This window comes from Dasypus novemcinctus, chromosome 8, assembly GCF_030445035.2.
Source record: "Dasypus novemcinctus isolate mDasNov1 chromosome 8, mDasNov1.1.hap2, whole genome shotgun sequence".
NCBI classification, from domain to species: domain Eukaryota; kingdom Metazoa; phylum Chordata; class Mammalia; order Cingulata; family Dasypodidae; genus Dasypus; species Dasypus novemcinctus.
Window position 1 is genome coordinate 90114777 of NC_080680.1, and position 21998 is coordinate 90136774.

General features: G+C 39.9%; 1 protein-coding gene across 14 annotated transcripts in view; it reads right to left on the reverse strand.

Moving 5' to 3' along the window:
• RALGPS1 (Ral GEF with PH domain and SH3 binding motif 1) overlaps positions 1-21998 on the reverse strand; it is a 469715-nt gene that overhangs the window by 178700 nt on the left and 269017 nt on the right. For all 14 annotated transcript variants that reach the window (XM_058302893.2, XM_058302897.2, XM_058302905.2 and 11 more), the window contains one exon: positions 14133-14259. In XM_058302893.2, the coding sequence (XP_058158876.1) occupies positions 14133-14259 (127 nt within the window). The remainder of the gene's footprint in view (positions 1-14132; positions 14260-21998) is intronic.

The window sequence follows — 21998 nt, forward strand, 5'->3', positions numbered from 1 at the left end:
ACTCTGTGATAGGAAACTTGGCAAAGTACACAAATACATAAGACTCACAAATGGCCAGTGAACAAGAAAAGATGTCCAATCTCAGTAATAACCAGAGAAGGTATTAAACCAAGGATAAACCATCATGTGTCACCCATCAGATTGGCAAAGATGAAAATAATGCTGATCTCCAAGTTAATAAAAGAATGGAGAAATATGTACTCTCATGCACTTATTGAAGTATGATTGAGTCAATATTTTTGAAGAGTAATTTGGTAACATATATAACAAAACTTAAAACACATTTATACACTTGGATCCAAAAATCCCTCTTTTTAATGATCAAGCAATACTACCATAAGAGAGGTATTTCTGGTAAAGTTGTCTCTAGGGAAAGACTGATGTTTATTGAAGCCTACTATGTGCCTATAATTGGACTTACATTTTCTTACATAATCTTCACAGCAGCCTGTGAAGGAGGGATTACTATTCTCACTTTATAGAGGAGAGAAAATGAGTCTTGCAGTCAGACCACTGGTAAAAATGCCCTCGCAGGAGTTAATCCAGAAGATGCTGGATGTCAGGTACAAAGTGTGAGTTTTTGCCTCTCTTTTCTGTTTTTGAGGAAATTTTTGGAATGCTATTTAATGGAATATCTTAATCTTGCCCCAGATATTAGCCACCTCTCCCCACGCACCTAGACAGCAGCATGTAAGACATAGAGAATAAGGCACAACCTTACTGGTTACTGGTCTTGGGTGCAAATCCCAAGGCATGGAGCTCTGGGAAAGATGTTGGACAATGCGGAATGTGGGAGAGGTGGTAGCAAGTTCCGAGGTTCCCAGAGAAGTAGGGCTCACAGGCTGTGTCTACATCCCTTCTTCAGGACCATATTTTGCTAATTAGATGGCTTTTATCCCATTACTCATTAGATCAGGACCTATTTCCAAGTCATTCTCCTCCTGACCCCTGTCCTATTCCAGAAAGCATAATCAAACCTTCCAGACCTAGCTAGGTCCCTAAACAAAACACCTGGATATGCCTAGATGGGCCTCTTATTGTCCTTCCTGCATATGCTAGTTTCTCCAAAGTCCCTCGGCATATAGGATGCAATAAGGTCCCCATGGCTAGAGCCTTGGGGTCTGGCTTATTCTTAGCTGTATTTTGCTCTGAATAATTAATACTAACACCATCTACCATCTCTGAAGTGCTTTCCATGTGCCAGGCACCATACAAGCACTTTATATACATGTCTCTTTAAATTTTCACAACAACTCTATGAAGTGAGTTCTATGTGTTTGAAATAATAGAAAACTGAGGCTCAGACATGTGATTTGCCCAAGAGCATACAGCTTGGGACACTCAGAATTTGAACTTGAGTCTGTCTGATTACTGAGCTCCTGATAGTACAGCATTGTATCACTGTACCAAGGATGAAATGAAACTAAAAAGCCTCTTATTTCACCCCATCATCACTCAGTAATATTTCTGAGAATTATGGTGGTATGGAGCCTCTTGCCCACAGGACCAGGTATGTGAGGTAGCCAGCCAGCCCACCTTATGCAGAAGCAGTTGGATAGACAATAGGTCCCCAGATGTCAGGAGGCAAGTCTCTGGCTGTTTGTGCAATTTATGTCAGAGCAGTGGGCACAGAATAATAGGCAGCAGTGATGGAGAATATTTCACAGCTTCTTGGGACTTCCAATCCTTTGCAAGGGCTAAAGCTGCTGGATCTTGCCCTTCTCCTCTTCCCAAAAGTAGAAAGAGCCATTTGTCTTGCAACCTGAAGACAAAGCCCCACACTTTGGCACTCAGAATTCCCTGCTTATGGCTGGTCACTTCATACACCAATTCTACTTGGTCCAAGCCCTGGTCTGCACTGTTTGGTAATTTGGTCCCTGTTGTGGTAACCCATCTCCCATCTTACGCTTCCAGGCTTGGGGCTTGCTTACCATAATATCTCTCTGAGCCCAGAGTCAGGCCCGAACTAGCTCTGGTCTGGGATTTTGCTCCTTGTGGATACAATGCATTGGTAACAACCATCACTGAGACATTCAAGTATCCCATTTCTCCTGACTGAGGGCATCCTGGGCCAGCTCCGCTCGCACATGTAGACCCAGACACAGATAATGGCTACCATCTGTGTAGCCTTCCCAAAGCACTTCCACATGTGGCACCTCCCAGGTGGGTGGGCCATCTGGCTGTCCCATGCCCTGCCTGCATGGTCATGAAGATCTGGCTCCATGGGCTGCCCCATGATTTCTCCCTTTCTTCCTGCTGCACCATGTGTATCCTCCGAAAGATGAGGGACATCTCACAATAGAAGAGTTCTTCTTGAGCAAGGATGCACAGGCCACATTTGCTCTGATCCTTAGCAGAGCTGGGAATGGCCCAGAGCCAGGAAGAATAGCCAATATAGTGGGAAAGGAATTAGGATTCCCATCTAGAGCCATGTGGTGACAGAGGCCCATACCCTAGTCATCTCAAAGAAAGGAGAGGATTAGAAGCACCTAGACTCTTCAGAGCCCAGAATGCTGACCAAGCCCTAAGCAAGTGTGTCCAGACATGGATTTAGATCAGCTTCTTCCCCTAAGGAACACAACATCCAGGCAGCCTTTCCTCATTTCTCGGGGCAGCTCAGAGATGTGCCAGGGACAGAGAGAGGGGGATTCAGGGCAGATATTCAAGAAGCATAGGCTAGGTCAGAGGGTGGCTGATGAGGTAGGTCGGAGACCTGAAGGCCTGACTGCCTAACTTAGGGCCCAGAAGAGCCCAGGGAGCATATACTTAAAGTAGAAAAACACCTTGTTTGCCAAGAGAACAAGGAACTGATAGATAGGTAGAGAAATGTATATTAAAACAAGATATCACTTTTTACCTATCAGTTTAGTATAAATAAAAACAGGATGGTAAAAGCTAGTGTTGATAAGAATGGAGGAAGTAGGCACTCTCATCCTCTTTTGGTGGAAGTGTAAATGCTACCTTTTCTGGGGGCATTCCAGCAGTATCAATCAAAAATAAAGTTGCAAATAGTCTTGCCCTAGCAATTCAATTTCTAGCAATCATTGTTTCTGAAATACTCTCACAGATGAATAAAGATACATGTATAAGGATGTTCCCCAGTACACTATCTATAAAAGGGGAAAAGAAGAAACAACTTAAATGTTTATCATAGCTAAAAAAAAAAAGTCAGCACTCATCCAGGCAACAGGGTACCACAGAGCTATTGGAATGATGAGGAGTTTCTATGAACAATATCTATGACATTTACATGGGGAAAAAAGTACAAAACTATATGTATAAAATGTTCCCATTTTGGTTAAAAAGCACAATTACACATATATTTGCATAAGTAGGTAATTCTGGAACCACTATTAACAGTGGTTGCTTTTGGGGAATAGGAAGGGAGGGGGGATTTTCACTTTGTACTTTATATACCTCTCTTTGGTATAAATGATTTTTACAACAATGTGTTACTTTTGTAATTTTAAAAAGTTTTTAAAAGAATGAATAGGCATTGAATACCACTCTTGAGCACAGCTTTTCTGTGTGGCCACAAAAATGGAGATTTCCATGTTTTTCCCAAGCAGGCATTCTTGGACTCTGAAAGCCTCGACACATTCCACTCTAGAGCCCCAGGTATACTCTCAGGGGACCACAGCTTTCCAAGGGTAATGTTATAGGCCCTTCTCAGGCCCTAGTCAGCTCAGCCCTAGTAACTTTCTTCCTTATAGAACTGTAACCACCTGCTTTATCCTTTAGGATTCTGTCTCCTCGGAATTAGCTTCTCAGAGGGACCCAGCACTTTCTGATGCCCTAAAGAGCAATCTTACAGTCTTTTCTGTTTTCAGTTTTATAGCTGATTTTGGCCCAATACAGACTGGGCAGCGAAGCAGTAAATATGGGGTAGTGATAAAGGATGTGTAATGTATGCTATTCATTCTTATGTGACAAATTACCCCAAAACTGAGCACTATACAAAAACAACATTTATTATCTCACAGTTTCTGTAGATCAGGAATCTGAGTGTGTCTTAGCTGGGTACCTCTGGCTAAAGGTCTCTCATGAGACTGCAGCCCAGCTGTGGGCTGAGACTGTGGTGTCATCTGAAGACTCAGCTTAGGCAGAATCTGCTTCTAAGCTCACTCATGTAGTTACTGGCAGGCCTCAATCCTTTGCCACATTGGCCTTTCCACAGGACTGCCACACAACATGGCAACTGGATTCCCCCAGGACAAGCAATCTGAGAGAGAGAATGTGAGCACTCAACATAAGAAGCCACAGATTTTTAAACTCTAATTTCAGAAGTGACATCCCGTCACTTACAAATATTCTGTCATATTCTATTTGTTAGAACAATGTCAAAATGTCAGCCCACACTCAAAGGCATGAATACCAGGGGATGGGAATCATTGAGGGCCATCTTAGAGGCTCTCTACCACAGGAAATCTTTCAGATTTTCAGGGCCACTGTCCTAATTATCCCTCTCTGAAACCGTGCAAGGAAACATCTGTGAGGTCTCGTGTTAGTCCTGAGGATGGAGAAGCTCCCAAGTCCTTACTTACCCTAAACTTTTACTTCTTTTGGGATAGGTGATCCTGGGAGGTCCCTTGGGGCTAGCCCAGTCCTGAGGGAACACTCTGAATTGTCAGTAGAGGACTAGTGTCCACGTATTCCTCTTTGTCCCTGTGAATCAGTTTGCTTCTCCAGGAGCTCCCACTGGGAGAGTCCCTGGAAACACTTCCTCTTCTTAGTCTACTCCCTTGGTTCTCAGAGGGTACAGGCCTTTTGGAGGAACATGTGGTATATTATCAGGTTAGTGCTTGGGGCTCTAGGGTCAGTCAGATCTGAGTATAAACACTGGTTTCACCACTTACCAGTGTGTGACCTTAAATGTAAATCTTGTGCCGTTTCTGCAGCTGTAAAATAAGTTAAAAATAGTGCCTCCTTCAGAGGAAGGAGTGTTGGGAGGATTAAATAAGATAATGAATGTCAAGTGCTTAGTGCAGAGCCTGTCACATAGTAACAGAATAGATGTGAGTTTGTAATTAATATTATTGTTAGCTTCTAACTAGAACTTGAAAAACTGATTACAGAGGAATAGTTACCCTAATGGGTATACAGATTCTTGCTATGAAAACATACTTTCCCTTTAACAAATTGGGCTGACACTCTTACCTCCTTTTGGGGGGCAGGGAGGGGGTGTACAAACAGCTGACTGTAGTTCCTCCTTCTCCCCCAGAAGGGATAAATAGAACAAGGTGCTCCAGCTTTAAGCAGCAAAGCACACAGGAAACAAATCTCTCCCCTAAGTGCTCCCTTCCTGACCTCTACATGTTTTCCTCCCACACTGTTTATCTCCATAGAGACAGAGATATTTAAACGAAGGATGCATAAGTTAAGGCTGGGTGGAACCTCAGCTATGAGCATAAGATTTCAAATTAAACTTAGTATCTGCCTGGCATATGACACTGCATAAATCATAAGTCACACTGTAGTTTCTTCATTCTTTAAAAAGGGGATTTTAATAACTCCACTGGCTTTTGACTATGAAGTCACAGAGAAATATGAATTTTTAAGGTATGAAATCCTGGCATTGCAAAAGTAAAAGCAAAATTTTCTTTTGGAAGGGAGAGAATTGAAATAACACATAGCTAACCACTCTACAAAATAATGGAAAAGGTTTCCCTCATTTTGGATGGAGCTGTAATTGTTGAGACTATTCTGTTAATTAAGATGCATATTTGAGACTAGGGTCAAAGGGAAGCCTTTTGCTGCTTGCTGGTTCCCAGAGAGGGCTGGATGCCTGAATACTGGGTAGGGGAAACTTGATCAAAGATGTGGAAGGGAGGACAGCAAGTGGATCCCTGAGGCATGTGGGCCCTCAAGACATAGAAGAGGAAGGGATATGGCCCACGGACCCTGGGAGCAGGCAAACCAGAATCCACAATTTATCTCCATAGAAACAGAGATATTTAAACACAATTTCCTTTGTGACACTGGCATACCTTCCTATATCCCTAAACTGTGCTTCCCCAACTAAGGAAGGTAGAGTTTAACTTCACACTGGCCCAGCTAGAAAGACTGGTTGGGAGAGGCAGGAGATGACTGGAGGGATCAGAGGTTTGGGGCCAGGCAGCCAGCTGAGGCACCGAGTAACAACCAGGATAGATCTGTGGAACAAATGAGTGTTCAGGGAAGCTTGGAAACATTTGGAGGTGGGGAACTGAAAAAAAAAAAAGACTGGATTTCCTGCCATCACATAATATGGAATCATCTCATTGGGTATATCACCCTTGATGCTGGGGAGCTTGGGTTCATCTGGATAACACTATTGCAAACCCTGACCTGGGAGCCATCGCACTTTCGACTTGGTGTGGTAGCCCCCACCAAAGGGGCAACAGCTACTCTGTTCCATGTCTTGGGAAGCAGAAGCTTTGCCGGCAGCCATCAGTTCAATCCCTCCTCCTCTCTGTAAGTCTAGATCAAAAATGATCTTTGCTTGCCCTTTCAACTCTAGTTTAAGAGGATCCGCAGCTCAAACATACAAATTTATTCTCAAAGCCAAAGGGCAGGAAAATGCCATGTGTCTCCATCAGGTACATGAGAGATGCTCAGTGACAACTGTTTTAAATCTTTCCAAGTCAGCTTTGTTCTACTTCATACTGTTTTTAGAGGGCATTCCCTCCCCGACCTTGACGTTTCTGAAATACAGTGATTCACCACAGGCTTCTGCATAATCCCCTAACAGAATGACCTTTTCTGAGTCAATCACCATGCTGCCGGATGAGTCTGTTAATGCAAATTCAATTCAGTCTTGCCCTCCTGCTTCCAGATTGGGGCAGAGCCTGAGCGCCTCAATCCTACCATCTAGGCCCTAAGGGATCTCGTCCCTCCCTTCCGTTCCAGCTACTTCTCATGATACTCTCACCCTTATTCTCTACTTTGCAGCCAGTTTTTCCAAGAAACGTATTTTTCCCCACATCAGGGTTTTTGCACAAGCTGTTGTCTGTGTCTAGGATGCTCACTCCTTCTCCTACACCTCTTTACCCAGCAGACTCTTTTCCCATCCTTTAGGACTCCCATTTCCCTCCAGAGAACCTTTCCTGGTAGCCACTGCTGGGTTGGGTTCCCCTTTATTTGCTCCAATCATATCTTGCCTTTCTCTTCAAAAGGCTCAACTCACTGTTAGAGAACTCCGCAACCAAACTATCTTTGAACAGATCTTGTTGGCTTCAGGTGTGGTTGACCCAGGGCACTGAACAATGTCCCATTTTCTCTATCTCCATCTCTAGACTCTACTTTCTCAGTGTTGGCTCCATTGTCACATGGGCCCTTTACTCAGGGTGGTAAGATGCTGCCCCAACTTCAGCTGTAACATATGTGCAGGTAAAGAGAAAAAAATCTCTCCCTAGGTAACACACACAAATCCCAGGATTCATTTTCACTGGACCAATCTGGGTCACATGGCTCAATGCACTTTTAATTTATTTTTCACTGCAGGTGATCAGGACTAGACTATGAGCTCCATAAGAGCAGACATGATGTCTGACTAATCAAACACCAAAAGAAAGTACTTACCGCACATTTAATGACCAATAGTGAGAATATACCCATCTTGTAGAGGGGCTGCTGCATGCTGCCCTCAGGCTCAAAGCATTAGCCCCTCACTTACCTTGCTGTTCTGGGGGTTTGAAGGCACCAGAGCAAGCATTCTCCAGTGACTGCTACTTTTTGAAAGTCCTTTTAGAGTTCTAACAGTTCAGTTAGAAATTTTATTTTATACTCAGCCACAACTTGCCTTTATTTTAAAATTCAGAGTTTACACTTGAAAATAATGTCTTATTTTACAAAAAAGGAAAGGTTTACTTGTTTGAAGGAATAGCTTATATTCCTTCTATGTTCTAGAAATTTACTTCACATATTAGAGGTCTTGGTAATTTACTAAGAATGTTGAAATGAACTCCTAATATATAGAACTGTTAGAATGCTTACTTTTTGTTCTTTGAGAGATCACAATTTTCCACACTAAGGTTACTTTTAGAATTAGTTCTAAGCCATCTAAAGTTCACCACATTCCAAATTTTATTCGGTTATTTCCTGGAAGGAATAATAGGTAGTAAAAATCAAACACCCCTTAAATCAATATTTAGAAATAAATGGTACAACCATTCTTCTTAATTTTCTGCCTGCTTTTATCATTTCAGTCTGAACTGGGTGATCAGACAAAATTAGGTACAAATAACTGATCTGATATTTTCTCACCACTATTTTCATACTTTGAAATAATTTAGAAGAAATTTTTTAATAAAAAGAGTCTATTTTTAAAACAGTAAGTTTTCCCCTGAGTTTTGTTTTGTTTTTTGAAGTACTAGGAATTGAACCCAGGACCTTGTACATGGGAAGCAGGTACTCAACCACCGAGCTACATCTGATCCCCATCTCAGTGTTTTTTAAATCATGTTTCACAAGGAACTCAGTAGGCCAAAGTTCAGTCAACCAGCTCTAAAATTTGTGATGAAAAGAGTTGGAACACACACTTACACAGTTAGTACCAACTGCTAGTCCTACATGATAGTATCCTTACATGGAGTAAGAAACATACGTATTAATAGTCCCAGAAAGTCAGTAAACACAGATCATTCCATGAAGGCCTAAAGGAATTGTTACAAAAACAAAATCCCTATTTGTTATTTGAGGCAAATAACTCCTGGAACAGATTCAAGGTTCAGGCAGTGGAGACAACAAAAAACCTGAGACACCTGGGATAGACCTAAATTCTTTCCAGACAAGAAAAGACCCGTACCCCTAGGGGAAAAGACTTACAGTGACAACTTTGCCAGAGGAAAAATAAATGGTTACATTTCAGACATTTTCTCTTCTATTATACCTTCCAGGAATTATGTGAACTATTCCTCTTTAGGTATACAAACTTGTCCCCAGAACAGGTTGGGCATTCAAGAGGAATCCAGTATTGAAACCTCACCCTGGATTTGGACAGGGTCTGTCCAAGGCAATTAATTAAATGTGCAGGTAGGAACCATAGCTGCCCTCAGGACTAATGGCCCCACTGAACCTCATAGCAGAATCTTGCTTCTATTTTTTATGCAAACAACGGAGCCACCATGATAAACCCTCATATTCTGTTCCAAGAATAGAAAGCACCTTGGAGTCACCTCCTTCCCTTTCTCTCAGACCTATACATGTCAGGAGTCATACTGATGCAAGATTCGGAAATGTAATTGAACTGGATTAAGGAGAGAGGGAAATACTCATAATATGAAGACATAGGAGCACAGAAGTTATTAAACTGGACTCATTAGAGTCAAAACCAGTAGTGCCATGCAGGAGGAAGAAGGCCTACATACAGCCTCTTGGAAAGCACCTATCAGAACAGGCAGCTAAGATGAGGCTGTCAAGGACAAGGAAGGCTGCATGTGTTTAGAAACTCTGGGTGGTAAGGGGTCTGAGGGCTGGCACAGGCTACACACCCTGTCCTGTGGACTGAGGAAAGTTATCATGGTGATCCATGAGGAGACTATGACCAGTGGCCTAAGGAGGTACACACACCAAGAAGGGCAGATAGTATTGGTCAGTTTGCTCTTAGCTGAGACCAATGCCCTTGGAAGCCCAATATGGCACAACTTTGTGATCCAGGAACAGAGTGTCACAAGAAAGAGTGGAGACAATTCATCCCAACTTCAGATAGCACTCAATGGAGGCAAGCCACAATTTATACATGACAGAGGACATACAGGTGGCCAACTGCAAGGGAGGGGTAGGAAAATTGTGACCTGAACAGTGAAGGCAGGAAGGCAAAAGAAGGCAGTGTCAAGAGCTTAGGGCTTATAGCCAGATCATCTGGGCCAAGTCCTGGCTCTGCCACTTTTTCCAATTATGTGATCCTAGGCAACCTATCAGAGTCCACTTCCTCACCGGGCTATTGTAAGCATTCAGTGAGATAATGAAATAAAACAAATAGAAAAGTGCAGGGCACAGAGAATGCAGACAATATATGTGTGATGGTTTGAAGCTGTATGAACCCCAGAAAAATATGTTCTTAAAATTAATTCATTCCTCTGAGTATGGACCCATTTTAAGTAGGATCTTTTTGTGAGTAGGATCTTAAGATGTGACCCACCTTATTCAGGGAGTGTCTTAATCTTCTTAGTGGAGTCCTTTTTAAGAGAATGAAATTCAGACAAAGAAAGAGAAAGCTATGGAAGCAAGAGAAAAAGTCATGGAAGCTAAGCTGAAAGCAAGAAAAGCCAGAAAAGAAGGGGGAGACCAGCAGATGCCGCATGTGCCTTGCCAAGTGACAGAAAAGTCCAGGATCGCCAACAGCCCGTCTTCAGGAAGAAGGTATCATCTGATGATGTCTTGATTTGGACATTTTCATGGCCTCAGAACTGTAAGCCTGTAAACTAATAAAGCCCCACTGTAAAAGCCAACCCATTTCTGGTATATTGCTTTTGGCAGCCTAGCAAACTAGAACAACACAGCAACTCTCATGACTGTTATTATTAGAGAGAGGGGACCATTTTTAACCATCCTGGAGCACCTTTGCTAGCTGACCAGGGAATGGACTGCCTTCATCCTAATACCGTCAATCCCATCCCTCAGCTGATTAACTTCGGGCAAAGTAGGAATAAGCTTGGGAGTTGTGCATATCAATGTGCCTTCAATCTGTAGCTATGAAATGGAAATTTGACAGTCACTCAGTAGAAAGATACTGTAGTTTTAGGCAAGCCATAAGAAAAGAACAAGGAAATGATAAGAAAGCATGAAAAAGGAAAGCATTAGAATGATATTCAAGTCAATTCAACAATATGACATAGACCAAGCAAATGAGTTTATCAACAAATGGGAAAGTGTTATAATCTCCTACTAAAAAGCAAGGTCTCTCAAATTGGGTTCAAAAACAATTTCCAACTAGATGCTGTTTGTAAGGATCACAACTAAAAGAAACCAACTTAAAAATAATTAAAGCTACTGGACATTGTATGTCCTCCCATGGCCCACTGGGTGGACTGTGGGAGAGTGTGGGCTATGGTATGGACCGTTGACCATGAGGTGCGGCAGTGCTCAGAGACGTATTCACCAAATGCAATGAATGTCTCATGATGATGGGAGGATGTTGTTATGGGGGGAGGAGTGGGGTGAGGGGGGGGAGGAGTGGGGTGAGGGGGGTGAGGGGTATATGGGACCTCATATTTTTGAAAGTAACATTAAAAAATAAATAAAGACAAAAAAAAAACAATTAAAGCTAATGCATAGTAAAAGATTTATCAAATAAATGCAAATAAAAATAAAAGAAGCAATAGAATTAATGTCACACAAAGACATAAAAGCAAATAACAAATAGAACCAAGATCATTTTGTATGGGATACTTCACAATGAATCTACAACTGTTATAAAAACCTTTATATACTGAATGAGGTAAGGCAGAAACTATTAGAAATGCAAGGCTCTGACACATAGTTCTGTACTTCGTAGACCAAGTTACCAAAATTTATAATTTGAATATTATAATAATGTAATTTTAAGCATATCTTGAGGTAATACCTTCTTTACCAACAACCATGAAACATTTACAAAACTAATCGTTTATTATGCCATAAGACAAAATTAAAATATTTTTAAAAACCCAGAAAACGTGTATGTCACATATCCTGAACCAGTGTAAAAAAAAACAAAAAACAAAACAAAACAGAAGATTATGATTTTAAAAACCTAAAACCTAGTTATAGCGATATTATTCATAATAGTCAAAAATTTTAACAACTCAAATGTCCATCAACTGATAAATGGATAAGTAAAATGTGCTACAACATGGATGAACCTTGATAACATGATGCTAAGTGAAAGAAACTGATCACAAAATTGTATGGTTCTATTTACATGGAATGTCTGGAATAGGCAAATCTATGGAGGCAGAAAGTAGATTAGTGGTTGTCTAGAACTAGGGGGAGGAAGGAGTAGCAGGAGATGAAGTGACTGCTAATGAGTAGGGGGTTTCTTTTTGGAATGATAAAAATTCTATAAAATTGATTGTGGGATTGTTTCACAATTCTATGAATATACTAAATACTAATGAATATATTTAAACACCTTAAATGGGGAATTATATGATAATGAACATCTCAATAAAGCTGTTTTTAAAAAAAGAACAGAAAACAGAAAACCCAAGCCCTTGAAAATTTTTAAAAAACCACTAACTTAAATAATACTTGAATAAAAGAAATATTGAAGCTATAATTACAGGCTATTTAAAAACATCACTAAGAATATATCATCTAAATGTAACAAAAGCTGCAATTAGAAGAAAATTTATAGTTTTAGCTATTTTCCATATTACAGTGGAAAGAATAATACATATGCAGATGAACCAATAATTCCACTCAAGTAGTTAACAGAAACAACAAACCAGCCTATGAAAAGCAGGAAAAAGGAATTATAAAAGACAAAAAAGGAAATTCCATATTACATCAAGTTTAGATTACTCTAGTGTAAAATGCATCATTATTTTATGTATCACTAAGAAAAAAGCTGCCAATTAAACAATGTTACAATGTTATCATCAACTGGAAGATGCATTCCAATTTCAGAGGTGTTAAAAAATGAGGGAAAAAAGCAAATCCTAAAATTGATTAATAACAGCAAGAAAACAGAAAACAGTATAACTGATAGGAACAAATAAACAATTAGTCTATCAAAAGATCAAAAGACAAACCTCTGATAAAGCAAATTAAAAATAATAGAGAAAACATAGATGCAAAATATTAGGTATACAAAAGCAAATACAACCATATATACACAGGAGGTTAAATTTATAAGAGAATATTATATAAAACCCTATGATGAAAAAAATTAAAGAAAAATCTCTCTGCTAATAATTTTGAAAACTTAGATCAAATGGACAATTTTCTACTAAAAATACAAAATATCCAAATTGACTTCACAAGAATGAAAAAATATAAATAAACAATGCCATGGAAGACATTTCAAAAGTTGTCAAAGATGTATTTCAAAAAAATTGCCCTGGGTAGTGAAAATACTAGGGGTCACTTCTGAAAATCTTAATTTCCCTTTTTCTTAAAATTATTTTAGCTCATAAAGACATAGAGGAATTTGCTTTCTTAAAATTAGCATATATCTGTATTGTAAACTACAAGAAGCATTTTTCACCTACCGAATTTACAAAGATTAAAGAGAGAGAGAGAAACAATAATGCTCAGTATTTTGAGAGGGAGAGTATGCCCAGTATTTTGTGTGAGTAGGAGAATAGACAATCTCATCCCCTTCTGATAAAACAGTAAATTGACACCTTCTCTAGAAAGCATTTTGAAAATACATATCAAGAGGCATAAAATTTTGCATGAGGTTTGACTCAGTAATCTCACTTCTATGAATTCATCATAAGGTAATACCGTAACTATGTATAGATAATTCAGCAACAAGGATGTTCATTGCAGCATTATAATAGCAAAAACTTAAAACTTTAATGGTCAATGTTAGAGAGCAGATTAAGGTTTGACAAGGCCATCTAATAGGGCCAAGTCATAGTATAATAAAATAGATAATGATATTAAATACTCACTTTAGAGTAAGCATGTATATGCACCAAAAAAATGAAAGGATATAAAGCGAAAAGGTGATTATCTCTCAGAGGGATGACAAATGATACTAATTTTCTTCTCTTCCAAATTCCTTACAATGAATATGCATTATTTTCTAATCACAAAAATCAATCATCGTTATTAAATCTTGTTTGTACAATTCTTATGAAATACACTAGTAACACCCAGGAAACCAGAACAGAGGGTTTTGGCCCTGGGTTCCCCTAATTTGGGAGGATGTGGATGAGCTAGTAAAGGTCGTGTTACTGCAACTGTGACCTCCTGGGTCATAGGATGGGGATGCTTGAGATGTACAGGTCACCTTTATAAGAGGTAGAACCTCTTTTGTTTCAAGTCCCTCGTCAAGGTTTCCCTATCTGAGAAGTATTAACAGCCTGTTTCAATCCAAGGACCCAACCATTGCCTTTTATCCAAGGCTGCTTCCTGGAAATTTCTCAACTAGAAACAGTAAAAATTGCTTATTTGGCACTGAGCAGTTTTCTTGAAAATAATAAGCCAGTTCAGACTCCTACCTAGATAGGGAATACTGGGAACCATCTTCAGGCTTCGGATATATTCCCGAGTCCTCTTGTAATTATCTTCTTTAGACATCAGGTAGTCCAGTTTCTCAAAGGTAGTTTTGTCTTTTCGATTCAAAAGCTGGAGTGAGAAGAAGATACTAAGTATGAGAGGAAGGAGAAAGAAGCTAAAGTGAAAAGGTAACTGTGGATAAAAACTAAAAAGAAACAGTCTATGGCATGTCAAATCCTGGGCACAACTAAAGACTTTAAAAGGTCATTATATGCAGAACTGGAGTTTCAGTCTCAATTTTATCATTTTCACAGAATCTCACACTTGCAAGATATCTTCAAAGTCACTTAGCCTACTGTTCTAATTTCAAGAATCCCCTGCATAGCACTTCCAGGAGTGTACAGACCCTATAGGAGCAAGGAGCTCAGAAAGCAAAAACTCAAGGTGACTCAAGGAGTTATTTGATAGCTATCACAAGCCTTTTCTCTCCAGTCCACAGCTGCTTGCACTCTCCTCAACATCTTCTCCATTGCTGACTGCCCTCAATAAATTTCATGTGATTTACATGTGCATGTTTTGCATGTGAGCCAGCCCTCTGCAGTCTATAGGTGTGTCATATTTACACCAGAGTATGGTATTTTAATCAAAAGAAGCCAATCTTCTCTTCCATATTCAGTCACCTAAGGGGTGACTTAGTCAAGCAAATACAGAATGAGCAGGTATCCACAGCCCAGAAATCACAGAAACAAGTTCCTTTTGTGACTGGGATCACCAGTATATAAAGCTGGTCCCCAGAGAAGGGGTGGCTCAATGTGTATAAGGAACCTTTTGGGAAGGAAGAAATAGAAACCTGAATTCCTGCTTTTCAAGACTTGATACTAAGGACTCAAGGCTGTGGTGGTCCTGCATGTCCTAGACCAAGGCTCAGTGCCAGGAAATGGCAATGACTCTTCTTGAATAATGGCTTTGAGGAAAGAAATCTAGAAGTCATTGAAGAAGGGTCATTGGAGGAGGCCTGGCTTTAGCATAGCATATGGCTGATGTTGGGAGCTACTCCAAATCCAGCTGCCAGGGCCCAGTGCTTCTGGGATTTGTACCAATGGCTAAGTCCAGGAGTGTAAATGGAGAGGAAGCCCTGGCCTAGAGTGTCCTTGGTCTCTGCAAGGACCTGGACCAGCAGACCTACCACGTGTCAGACTGAGGCAGACCAGTGTTCAACAGCCCCATAATGCAGCAGAGAGAAGTGGAACAGAGACTGCTGTGCCAGGGGAAGAAGGACTATTTCTTCTTTCTTACTCAACATAACCCCCTAGAGTTCAGTAGGTCCAGCAACTTACCTAGTATTTAAGGACTTATATTTGCTCACAGGAGGGGCAGATTAAGAGATGTGACTGCACCAACATTCTGAGTGTTTTGGAATAGTTCATATTAGATACATAATTAATAGCACTATCTCTTCATTTATAAGACTTCCCTGCCTACCTTGAACTGGCAGCCCCTTTTGTACCCACATGCCCAGTCTTCTTGCAGTGCTGATAATGATCTATTATGTGGTATCCCAATTTTTGTGCTGAGAAGGCAAGGGCAGAGGGGAAATTGGCACCAAGCAATTCAGCTGGGACTCTACCCTGTCACAGACACCACAAGACAATTGTAGATAATCCCATTGTGGAGCTTGGTGCAGTCAACTTCCATCCCAATACAGTGCAATTCCTGGGACCCACATGTGCAAATCCCAGATTCAGGTCATGTCTCCAGGTGCTCCAGCGTGTTTTGGGCAGGTCATGTCCAGTTCCTTGAACCTTGGCTTCCGTAACTGCAGAGGATGCAGCTGTGTGGCAGTCCACTGCAATGGGAGCAGTCTTCAGGGAGAAAAGGCAGAAGCGTAAGCTACAAGAAACGTCCTACTGCTGAAGAAGTTGGAGAATAAAAAGCAAGTTTTTCTTTTTTCATTGAGAAATTCAGGACCCATCAGGATGGGGATGCACAGAGATAAGGGGGACAACAGCTGCTTAAGTGCTACTAATTTGAGGCTGTTACCTATCACAGTAACAAATGAACAAGAAATAATGCCCTCTTTTACTCACTGTTTATAAAGCATCATCACACACAGCCCCTTTGATCTTTACAAAGCCTACTGATACAGATGGATACGGGACTACTGCTTCCATTTCAGGATCACAACCATAAGGCTTAAGCAACTTGCCCAAGTCCCTTGGGAATACAATTCAGTAGAGGAGTAAGACATGTATATTACAGCAATTTGACTCAGAACCCACATAAATAATAAATTATGAACAAGGGAGGTGTCCAGAAAAGAGGGGATATTTAAAATAAACATTTAAGAATGAAGAATATGCAAAATGAAAATATAAATGCATATCAAAACCAGATACTCTAGTTGTGAACTACCTATTGCAAAGTTGAGCAGTTCCCTCACTTTCCTCGCTCAGGATACTGTTTCTTTATTAAAATAACCTAGGATCTACTAACTTCTCTGGAAATCATTCATATTCATCCAACAGTCAAATGAATCCTAGTATCTTCCTTGCATACAGTGTGGCTAAGCCATGCTGGCTCCCAATGCTCATGCCATGGGTTTTCTGGACCCAACCAGGGGATTGTCCATGTTCCCCTGCCACGTTCAGTCCATCAGTCCAGCCTGTCAAATGCCTGTATTCATGGTACCATGATAGTAATCATCCAGTCATCTGTATCCTGACATGAATATGACGAGGCCAAGGTGAAGTTATAGCCCTGGGGGACATCTCTGAGGATCACCATGCAGACTGACTTCAAATCAACACCGGGGTTCTTGAGAAGTGGAACAACCAAAGGCAGGCATATTTGCATTCTTCTTAAATGGAAAAACCATGCTCCTCCAGATTACACCTCCATCTGTTAACCTTGCCTCTACACACATACTCCCTACCAACACCCCACCCACCTACACACACACTCACACACATTCAGAAGGGTTGGATCTGGTTAACTTCATTCATCTGCTCCATTCTGTGCCTACAAACAAGATTCAGAACAGCATTGGATTTCTCAGTAGCAATACACAGGATGATAGAAAACAAAGGAGAAATGTTTTCACAATTCTGAAGGAAACTGATTTTCAATTTAGAATTTTAAATCCAGCCAGACCATCAATCACGTGAAAGAGAGAACAGAAAAAAGTTTAGTCATGAAAAAACTTAGAACATATATTTACCATGTACATTTATTTTAAACCTGTTTGAGAATTTTCTCCAGCAAAATGAAGGAATAAACCAAGAACAGGAAGACATGGGCTACAGGAAACAGTAGATCCAAACCAGTAATAAAGGTAGGTTGTAGGACGAAAGATGAGTAGCAGGCCTTAAGAATAACCATTCCACATTGGATCAACCTTGGAAGAGATGTCTCCAGAGAAAAACAAGGCTCAATAGAAAAGATAATGTGATAGCACATTTGGGGGAGGGGGACAGATATCATAAAAATAAAATAATTTTAAAAATTATATATATACACACAAATTGTAACAAATGTACCACAATAATGAAGGATACATGGAGCAAGACTTTTTTTAAGAGGCAATGAGAAATTCCAAGAGAAACAAAAATACTCAAGAATGGACATGTTAGTCATAGTTTACTACTTGACTATGCAGTGAACCATATTTACAGTAAACCAATTCCTAATAATTTAAACACTGAATACTTATTTAACAGAAGTGAGCTATCGTGATGCATTTTTTTTAAAGATTTATTTCTCTCCCCTTCCCCCTCCCCACCCTCTACCCCAGTTGTCTGTTCTCTGTGTCCATTTGCTGCATGTTCTTCTTTTTGCCTGCTTCTGTTGTTGTCAGTGGCACGGGAATCTGTGTTTCGTTTTTTGTTGTTGCGTCGTCTTGCTGCGTCAGCTCTCCGTGTGTGCGGTGCCATTTCTGGGCAGGCTGCACTTTCTTTCGCGCCGGGCAGCTCTCCTTATGGGATGCACTCCTTGCGCATGGGGCTCCCCTACGCAGGGGACACCCCTGCGTGGCATGGCACTCCTTGTGCACATCAGCACTGCGCATGGGCCAGCTCCACACAGGTCAAGGAGGCCCGGGGTTTGAACCGCGGACCTCCCATGTGGTAGATGTATGCCCTATCCACTGGGCCAAGTCTGCTTCCCATTGTAATGCATTTTTGAAGAATGAGGAATGCAAGAAAATTAAACCAACATCTATCATGCAAAGAAATTACTAGATACTGTCTAAAGTGGATGGATCAAGATATTATAGTGAGAGCACAATGGTGGAAATGTGGTAGCCACAACCAGAAGGAACCACTAAATAACTGAAAGAGGTTGCCTCTGGGGGATGAATGAGATGTAGAAAAGCAGAGCACATGATTATTGCTTCTCATTGTAAGCCTTTCAGCATTTCATAGTTTTTAAAAAATTAATGTATATGTATTATGCTGATAAACTTCTTTGAAGATTTAATTTATAAAATATAAGGTTAGTTTATTCAGAAAGTAATAGTATATACTTATATATATATCTGAAACTTTTATTACAAGTAGAGCCATAAACTGCAAACCTTATAAGAATTGAGGGTCCTATAGATTAGATGTTAGAGTGTATGGGAAGGCACAGGAAGGTTTTTCAGGAATAAATGATCAGGATTACATACGTGAAAATAAATAATTTGCCTAGATGAGTAAAGTAGATTCATGCTCAAGAAAAGAGGGAAGACTCTTGATATAGAGATGGAGTGGACATAACTATCCCAAGGTCCACAGGATGGAGAAATAGAGTATGGACTAGAGTGGACTTACTTATAATGTACTATGGAACTATTGTGATTAGTAATGGAAGAAACTGTAGCATTGATGTGGAAAAAGTGGCCACGGTAGCTGCTGAGGGTAGGGAGAGGAAGAAGAGATATGATGTGGGGGCATTTTCAGGATTTGGAGATGTCCTGGGTGGTGCAGGGATAGATGCTGGACATTGTATGTCCTGCCATGGCCCACTGGGTGGACTGGCGGAGGGTGTAAACTATAATGTAAACAATTATACATGTGGTGCAGTAGTGCTCCAAAATGTATTCACCAAATGCAATGAATGTCCCACAATGATGAAAGAAGTTATTGATGTGGGAGGAGTGGGGTGAAGGGGATGGGGGGGTATATGGGGACCTCTTATATTTTCTGAATGTAACATTTTTAAAAAATAGAGAAAAACAAAAGAGGGAAGAAAATAAGATGAAGGGTAAGGTCATTAAATCTAACAGTAACTTTGCTTCTAGTTTTTTTGTTTATTAAGCAGTTTTATTGAGCTATATTTACATGCAATAAGATCTATCCAAAGTGTATAATCAATGGGTTTTTTTTAGATGTTAAAAAGTTCTTTATTGTAAAATTGTAAAATAAATACAAAAATAGATTGAAGGAATTTAAATTTTTTAAACGAGTACTGCTACATTCTCTAATAGGACAGCCAGTATTCCTCAAGTGCAAGGGCAATGCCTAATGAATGAAGACAGATCACTACGCTAGGCCCTTGATATTGATGATTGTACTTATGAACCTTTTCTTGTGAAATTGAAACTTACCCTAGTATTATATATAGCCTAAGAGTTACCTCCTGAAAGCCCCCTTGTTGCTCAAAGGTGGCCTCTGTCTAAGCCAAACTCAGCATATAAAAGCACTACCTTCCACCTGATGTGGAACATGACTCCCAGGGATAAGCCTCCCTGGTACTGAGGGATTATATCCAAACACCAACTAGCAATGCACCTGGAAAAAGACCTTGACCAAACAGGGGAAATAGTAAATACAAATGACTTTTTACAGCTAAGAGACTTCAAAGTAAATCAGGAGGTCATTCCAGAGGTTACACTTATGCACATCTCAGCAGGATTTCACTGACTGCCAGTGTAAACAGCACCTCAAATAGCAGGGATTCTGAGGACTCTAGAGACATCCAGAAACTATAAGCAGGGCAGACAAGCTCAGGAATGTGGGCCCTATCGGTGGGCCTTACTTTGGAATCTATACTCACAGTGTAACAGATTCATTTTTAGTTTCCCTATACATGGCTCTCCTGCCCCTTTTATCTGAATCTATAATTAGCACTATACTTGTTAAATACATGTGCCAGAGACTTAAATCTTTGGTCCGTCTATGTGCTAGTTGAGCCCTGAGTTGCAGCAGAGTTGCAACACCTACTCTCCAGTTCAATGGTCTCACCCAGGAAAACAAACAAGGAGATAATGATGGACAACACTCATCCCAAGGAACAGAGAGTCCCTGCAACTGCAAGCAAGATAGTTCCATCCATCTGCCCCATGGGATCTAAGCCTTCTCTCAACTGGAAACAGAGGATTTCACCATCCCAGAATCTTCACGATTGGGGAATGAATGACAGACTAAAGTAGACATTATTATTCAATTATAGACTTATTATTCTTGCAATGGAGGAACTTTTGTCAATGATATAAGGGTGGTGGCCACCAGAGGTTCTGGGGGTAGAGAAAGAGAAGAATGGATGTAATATGGAGGCATTTTGGGACATTGGAGTTGTCCTGCATGACACTGTAGTGACGGATACAGGCTATTATATATTTTGTCATAACCTACAAAATTGTGCGGGGCAGGGTGTAAATTATAATGTAAACTATACTCCATGGTTGGTGGAAATACTTCATTATATGTTCATTAATTGTAACAAATGTACCACAATAATGAAGGATGTTGTTAATGTGGGAAGGTGGTGGAGGGAGAGGGAAAGGGCATATGAGAATCCCCTATATAAACATATTTTTTAAGATTTATTTTTATTTATCTCTCCCCACCTCCTTGTGTGCATTTGCTTTGTCTGTTAGTCTTCCTTGTTGTTTTTTTTTCTTATTGCTTTTAAGGAGGAACAGGGAACAGAACCCAGGACCTCCGATGTGGGAGGGAGGCGGCTAATCACTTGAGCCACCTCCATTCCCTGCTTTGTAGTATCTCTCATTATGCTTTTCTTCTTGTGCCTCTTGTTGTGTCATCATTTGCATCAGCTTGCCACACCTACCTGTTGCACCAGCTCGCTGTCTTCTTTAGGAGGCAACGGGAATCAAATCAGGGACCTCCTATGTGGTAGGTGGAAGTTCAGTTGCTTCAGCCACATCTGCTTCCCAATCCCCTATATTTTTTATGGAACCTTTATGTAATCTAAAGCTTCTTTTTAAAAAATGTTTTTAATTTAAGAAAAAGAAATTACAAATTTTAAATGGGAGTGCAAGGCCAGGTTAGATTTAATATAATAAATTATAAAAAATAGATAGTATACTAACCTTTATAAATATAATTAATAATTCAAATATAATAGAAATTAATTATAAAATGATTCTAATTTTTTATATAACAGCTTTAACTATTGGACATAATAATCTCTAAGAATGAAATAAATTATTGGTTTAGTTATTTAATTTCCATTTAGGCCATACTTCTTTCTAGATAATCAAATTCCTATTTGGGAATTCTGTACATTTTATTGGTATGAATTACAGCAGATAACAATTTGCCAATTCATAATTTTATAAAGGTAGAAAAACTCAAAATCTTGTTCAACAGTAGTCATGCTAAATCATCACTGATCCAGATAGATTATTTTAATTAAAGAGTATAAGAAAGTGTTAAAGAAAAATGAAGTATCCAGAAATATAGCTCTTCTCTAGTTCTCCTCAATTAGAAGTGTTTATTTTGCATGAAAAAGATTACAGAATACTGATCACAGGAGCAATTTGCCAGTTGCACTAAAAACTGTTCATATACTATAATCTTGCTACTTTACAATTATCTGGACTACTCCAGTTTTTTTTTTTTAATTTGTTTGGTTTTTTTGGTTACTGT